The sequence below is a fragment of the Tachyglossus aculeatus genome, chromosome 13, assembly GCF_015852505.1.
Source record: "Tachyglossus aculeatus isolate mTacAcu1 chromosome 13, mTacAcu1.pri, whole genome shotgun sequence".
Lineage (NCBI taxonomy): Eukaryota > Metazoa > Chordata > Mammalia > Monotremata > Tachyglossidae > Tachyglossus > Tachyglossus aculeatus.
In genome coordinates this window covers 5,452,610-5,459,739 of record NC_052078.1, presented here as the reverse complement: position 1 = coordinate 5,459,739, position 7,130 = coordinate 5,452,610, and the positions used below count along the sequence as shown (strand labels likewise).

Sequence of the window (7,130 nt, the reverse complement as noted above, 5' to 3'; positions counted from 1 at the left end):
AATAATAATAATAATAACAATAATAATAATAAATGTAGTGTGCCCGGCCCCGCCTAAGCGACCGCAATGTAAGCGCCCCCGGGCCGGTCCCCGGTGCGTCCGGAGGGGGCGCCCTGTCTCCTGCGGGCCGCAGCGCGATCCCGATCCCGGACCACGCGGCTCCGCAGTTTGGCCGCAGCCGGAGCCGGAGCCGGAGCCGGAGCCACCGCCGCGTCAGGCGCGCGCGCGCGGGAGGGGGGAGCGCGGGAGCGGGTGAGGTCAGCGGCGGCGTCGCGTTGGGAGGGGGGGGCGCATGCGCACAGGGCGCTGTGAGTGGCAGCGACGCGCGGCGGCGGAGGGGGAGGTGGGGGAGGGGGGGACGTCGAGGCCGCCGTGCGCGTGCGTGCGTGTGTGTGTGCGCGCGCGCCCCGGGTCGCCCCCCTCAGCAGCCCGTGCCCCCCAGTGAGGCGCCTCACTCGCCCGCCCGCCCGCCCGCCCGTCCGGCCGAACTATCTGCTCCGCGGCCACACACACCCGGACCCCCCGCCCTCCCTCCCTCCCTCCCTCAGTCCCGGAACCGACAACAACTGGGGCAGCTGTCAAAACTTCGCCGCCCCCTCCCTCCCTCCCTCCCTCCCTCCCTCCCTCTGCCACTGCCGCCGGGCCTTGACCGACGACGACGAGGAGGAGGAGGAGGAGGGGCACAGCTCCAGCCGGGCGGGGGGCGCAGCGGGGGCGGAAAGCCACCCCGGGATCCGGCCTCCTCCCCCTCGGCTTCCTCCCCTTCCCTCAGGGAGGCGGGGGCGCGAGCGGTCGCGGCCTCCCGGGGGTGACCCTCCCTCTCCCTCTCCCTCCCCACCCCCTTCCCTTTCCTCCTCCTCCTCCTCCACATCCTCCTCCTCCTCCTCCCACCCCGCGCTCCGTCCCCTCCTCCCGGCCTCCGTGTGTGTGTGTGTGTGTGTGTGCCTATGTGGGGCTGCCCGAGCGCGGCCGGGGCTCGCTCCATGTCCCCCCCCCGGCCGGGACCTGCCGCCGCCGCCGCCGCCGCCGCCGCCGCCGCCGCCGCCGCCGCCGCCGCCCGGCCCTGCGGGAAATGCGCGAGGCTGAGCTGAGCCGCCGCAGGAGCCGCCGGAGCCGGAGCGGGAGGAGGAGCCGCCGCCGCCGCCGCCGCAGCAGCCGCCCCGCGCGGGGAGCAGGAGCGGGATCCATGCGGCCTTCTTCCCGGTGACCAGGATGTCGTCGGGAGAGGCCCAGAGCGTGGAGCCAACGCCGCCCCCGCCGCCCCCGCCGCCGCCGCCGCCCCCCGAGGAGCCCGGGGCCCCGGCCCCCGGCCCCGCAGCCGCAGACAAAAGACCTCGGGGCCGGCCTCGCAAAGATGGCGCTTCCCCTTTCCAGAGAGCCAGAAAGAAGTAAGTTGAGGCTGGCTCACGGAGGGAGGGAGGGAGGGAGGGAGGGAGGAGGGCGGGCCGGCGAAGGGGCCCCCCAGGCCCGCCGCCCAACACAGCTGTCACCGCACACCTACCTCCACCCCCTTCCCCCGACGCCCCCCACCTCCATTCCACCCCCTCCAAGCCTCTCCTTCGCCCCGGGAGTTGGGGGGGGGGATGGGGGAGCGACATCGCTGTCTGCTTAATGCCCCTCTCTCCTACACACACACACTCATTTTCTCCCCCCGACCCTTCTTTCTCTTCTTCCCCCCGTCGACTTGTAGTTTTTGCCCTCATCTTCCGTCCCCGCCCTCCCTTCCTCCCCTTGAGTGGAGCCCCCTGCACCTTTGCCGGCCCCTCTCTCCTACACACACGCTCATTTTCTCCCCCCGACCCTTCTTTCTCGTTCTCCCCGCCCCCCCCGTCGACTTGTAGTTTTTGCCCTCATCTTCCGTCCCCGGCCCTTCTCTCCTACACACACACTCATTTTCTCCCCCCGACCCTTCTTTCTCGTTCTTCCCCCCCCCCGTCGACTTGTAGTTTTTGCCCTCATCTTCCGTCCCCTCCCTCCCTTCCCCCCTTGAGTGGAGCCCCCCGCACCTTTGCCGACCCCTCGCCTACACACACACACTCATTTTCTCCCCCCGACCCTTCTTTCTTGTTCTTTTCCCCCCCCGTCGACTTGTAGTTTTTGCCCTCATCTTCCGTCCCCTCCCTCCCTTCCCCCCTTGAGTGGAGCCCCCCGCACCTTTGCCGGCCCCTCTCCTACACACACACACACTCATTTTCTCCCCCCGACCCTTCTTTCTCGTTCTTTCCCCCCCCGTTGACTTGTAGTTTTTGCCCTCATCTTCCGTCCCCTTCCTTCCCCGCTTGAGTGGAGCCCCCTGCACCTTTGCCGACCCCTCTCCTACACACACACACTCATTTTCTCCCCCCGACCCTTCTTTCTCGTTCTTCCCCCCCCCCCCCGACTTGTAGTTTTTGCCCTCATCTCCGTCCCCGCCCTCCCTTCCCCCCCTTGAGTGGAGCCCCCCTGCACCTTTGCCGGCCAAATAAGGCCCCCGGTGGGTTGTCTCCTCCTCTTCAGTTTCTCCAGGACACTTTACTTGCCTGGAGTTTGGCCCCTTTCCGGGGATTTTTCCCAGCGCTTTCTCCCGGGGAGGTGGCTTTTCGATTTGTTTTGGCCTCGCGGGAGCGTTTTGAAAACAAACATCCCCAAAGTCCGTGCGGTGTCGCTTTCGGTGGATTTATTATAAATTCCAAAGCAGGACACCCCCCGCGGACTCTGGGAGCTGTCAAACCGCCCTGGCCGGGTGGTCGTGGTGGCACAATTTGGGAGGGAGGTGTGTGTGTGTGTGTGTGTGTGTGTCTGTGTAGGGGTGGGGGGTGGGGAATTGAGAGGGGAGAGGCAAACCATGTATTCTGTTTCTTAATGTCAACCATTTGCTTCCATAACTGCTGGATCATTAGCCCCATATTTTTCCTTTCTTCAAGCGGGCCCCCCTTTTATTTTGGATTCGTTGCCCAAACTGCTCAGCGATCGATGGCACAGCCCAACCCAAAGCACCCTTATCCCACCAAAAAGAAGCATTTTATTTTCCCAAAAGTTACGAGCTTGGTCTCTCTTGTTGTTCTATTATCCGTACAGGTGGGGTAGGTGAACTAGTGGTTGAGCAAGTTAGTTCGAAGTATTTAGAGGAGGGTCAGAAAAAGGCCTTTTTTGACCATGTTGCTCGGGAATAAACCTGAAGTTCCGTAAGTTTACTGCTTTTTATTTGGGGCCGTTCGTGGCCGCTCTCCTGACTTCCAGAGAGGAGGCAATCAGGGCTCTTGTGCAAGTGACAACTCGGGCTCCTGTGGGTTTTCAGCAGTATGGAGAATTCTGGGAACATCATCTTCAGCTGTGACATGACATGCTCTCGTAACTATTCTTATGTAATATGATTGAAGTGGAAGAAAGTGACGAAAACTTGGTCGACAGTAATGGAGTGCTACCATCGATGGGTTCAGTTCATAGGCTGAGCATATTTTCACTAGGTAGGTGATGCGTATTGGGGGTCTTAAAACAAATACACCTTGTCAGAGACATAGCAGGCTCGGTTGTCGGCATGTGGCAACACCCCAAACCTTGTGTCTCTGGACCCCTTTTGCCTTTCTTTACCGTCTTCTTAGGAATATGAGCCGTCAGTCCCCAAAGCCCCAGTCTTTTGATGGCCAGCTGCTTGTGGAGTTTGGGGGATGGGAGAAGGGAGAAAGAGAAGAACAACCCTTTTCCCTCCCTCCCCACCGCTCCACCAGGAAAATGTGATATTATATTCACTTTCTCATAATGGGTACTTTTTGGTGCAAGTCAAGAAAGCTTCTTTAAACACTCTGCCTTGCATGGTAATGCTGCAGCATGCATTGGGGAGGATCAGAGTTACGGTTTTTATTGAATGTATCCTGTTAGGGATACATGAAGCAGCTTCATTTAAAAATAACTCTTAGCACTCATACTTTTTCAAACACGTTTGTTTATAAACCGTGTATCATCGTGGGATGTTAACTACACAGACGTTTACAAAGTGTGCGTTTTCATCTTTTGGTTCTGTACACCAGGGTTGTTGCATATTTTAGTATGCGGTTTGGGCCATTATTACACTTTTTAAATAGCAAGTTTGCAAAAGCGGTTCTGAATTTTTTTTCCTCCTAAATTTAACATTTAATTAAGGTAGCTAATATTTTTGTGAGTCAGAGTACTGAAACTCCTGATTGCAGCAGTGGAACTGCTGCTGAAATTCCTATTTTATATTATTTGTTCTCTAGGATACGTACTTTCTAAAGCACTGATTTTTATGATAGAACTAGAAGTGGCCGTTTGGGGATGTGAAATATATTTTTGGACATACTATGGAAACCGTTAGGAAAGGTACGGGTAGCTAGTAATCAATTATTTATTGCGGAGCACTGTTCTAAGTGCTTGGGAGAGTACCATAGAACAGAATTGCTAGACACATTCGTTGCCCATGAGGAGTTTGAAATCTAGAGGGGATGACAGACGTTAATATAAACAAATAAATTAAATTGCAGATATTAAAGTACCTGCATATATGGTCAAGACTACACAGTACCTCAACAGTATGGAAATTGATTAGAACGATCCTTAAATTTGGAAAGCTTCCATTGCAAGCCCAGTAGTGTTTCTTTACTGTTTAAAAAAAAATGGAATCAACAATGTTTGAACGTTTTTGCATTCAGTTTCAACTTTTTAGTTGATATATTCAAATGACCATTGTGCTATTTAAAGGTATTCCTAAAGTCTGTTCCAGACTAACTGGGGGGCTCAAATACCAACCAGCACTTTTATTTTAAGTGTTCTTTTGCAGTGGTCTGAGCTCAAGTATAACGTTGTCTTTGGGTATGGGGCCCAGAAAGTGAAACTAACACAGAGCAAATGGGAATCAGGCCATTAATTTATGAAGCAAAACCTTGTAAAATGTCAACAATGAGATGTAAGTGGTGAAAGATACATGTTTACATTATTTTGGGTAGAGTTAGAGCAGGGTGGCAACATAAAGAAAAGAATTATATGCTAACAGAACTATTTAAAATAAGCATTTGTTGTGTTTCAGTGAAGAATGGTGAACATACAATTACAGTTTTAAGTAATAGGCCTGCCCATCACTTTTTTATTTTAAAATTAGGGAAAAAAGGGATTTCTCCTCTATACATGTCCTTAAGTAGTTTCCTAAGGCTTTTCGCTGGAATTTCGATACCAATACAACTAAATCAGGGAAATATTAGACTTACACATGCTATACTTAAGCATGCTAACATGCTAATGCTATAATCTTATTTAAAAGTTTTTCATCCCGTTTCAAAACTGAGATGGTAAAAAATATACCCAGTTTCAACAAATGTTGACTTCACCAGTCAACCAAAATTACCTGGTCAGATGCTCCTTCTTCTTATCTGTTTGTTTGCTTGTTTTAGTTATCTTCTCTCAATACCTCTTTGCCTCACCCTGTGTTTGCTAATTTTGCATAAGATTAAGGGGGCAGCCTGCTAGTCAGCCCTTGTTTTTTTCACTCCTCATAGCGAGTGAAAACAGAGATTATTTCAAAGTTACTTTAATATTTCCCATTGGCTTTCCATCAAGGAATTTAAAGTAAAGCATTTCGAATGTACAGTTTGAAAAAAAATGACAAGTCCATTAATCTTATTTTGCTCTTCAAATTTAGCATATTAGCCAAAGTCAAGGAGTTTGTAAACTAACATACAAGTTGACTGTTTATGATAACCAGCAATGATCAGTTCATGATCCTTCCTGAGGAGGTAAGAGAAATTCTGTATCGTGCTATACCAAGAGAAAAGTTCTTTGGAGGATGGAGAATTTCTCTTTGACCTCTGTAAGTGACCTGTCTATGCCTTTAGCACTTTATTTTGCAGACAATCATTATTGTAAAGCCATTTTGAAATTTACTGCTGAAGAGAGAATTGAGGAATTTTTTTTTTGATGTCATCCAAGGTTCCTTAAAAAAAAAAAGGTTATGTGGCACATTCAGTATTACTTCCTTGTATGTGATACATTGAAAAGCAGTTTTAAAAACTTGAAACATTTCACCAACCAAGGACATTGAGAAATTGTGCAATCTGGCTGTACAGTTACATTGCTCTTTACGGTATTTTAGCGATGTCTCTGGTCATCCCCAGTGTCACTGCTTATTTCTCAGATGGTATCACCAAAACCTACCCAAATTTCTGCCAGCAGTAACTCACAAGGTAGTAACTGATAAAATGCTTCCTGGCTTCCTCAAAATAAAAACTGGCCAAGTGGGAGTCTTGACAGCTTTCTTAATAGTAATTTTGATTTAGCCTTCTTTAAAGCCATTTTGAAAACCGGACAGTGAGCATGCACGTCCCCATTTATCTGAGAGAGAGTTGTTCTTTAACCTGACTTCACTGTACTTTGGTAGAATTACTCTTTTGACCTTTTACACAGTGATTTATGGTATTGGAGAATATAATATTTTCTGGATAGTCTGTTATAAACGGAACTACTGATGTTAAGTGTGACTTTATATGAATATATTTGAGAATATATTTTTCTAGTTGCTCTGATGCTACATCGTATAGGTGTCTATAGATTTCCATATTGCATGCACACTTCATAAAATGGTTTTCCAATTCTGGTATTTTGTCTGAAAACTGTTTCCTTCCGATTGAATACTCTGGGTGCTGTGATGCCCAGATACAGCAGAATTAAGACTGCTGCATTAGTTTTGTTTCAAAATGTAAGCCCCTCTATGCAAAATACTTTTTATAGGTTTTGGAGGGACAGTCTTTTTCGCACTTTTCCAACCATCTTTCTAGTTTCAGATGTGGAGAGAAGGTTCAAGGAAAGTGGTGGAATTTCAGGAAAAGTCCTCCATTATTATTACAGGGGCTCTTAACTATTACCAGGGCAATAGCTACTATTAATTAAATTTATAATGGAAATAAGTTGAAAAACCTAAGTTGGAAATTTTAGCCCGTTGAGGTTTTTACTCCCCGAATATCATTTGTACAATTCTCTACAATTGCCTTGTGTCGATCTGTTTTTGTACTCACTGTTCCAAGGGCCTGGGTATTGAGAAATTGACTCTTGGAATTTTTTTTTTTATATTGTATTTGTTAAGCACTTACTGTGTGCCAGGCAGTGTACTAAGCGCTGGGGTAGGTACAAATCAGTGAGGTTGGACA

The 7,130-nt window shown here is 49.9% G+C and overlaps 1 protein-coding gene across 1 annotated transcript in view; it reads left to right on the top strand.

Annotated features, from left to right (window-relative positions):
- The first annotated feature begins 1,212 nt into the window (after positions 1-1,212).
- KMT2C (lysine methyltransferase 2C) overlaps positions 1,213-7,130 on the top strand; it is a 229,695-nt gene continuing 223,777 nt past the window's right edge. Inside the window, exon 1 of the mRNA XM_038755544.1 lies at positions 1,213-1,388. Within this exon, the coding sequence (XP_038611472.1) occupies positions 1,213-1,388 (176 nt within the window). The remainder of the gene's footprint in view (positions 1,389-7,130) is intronic.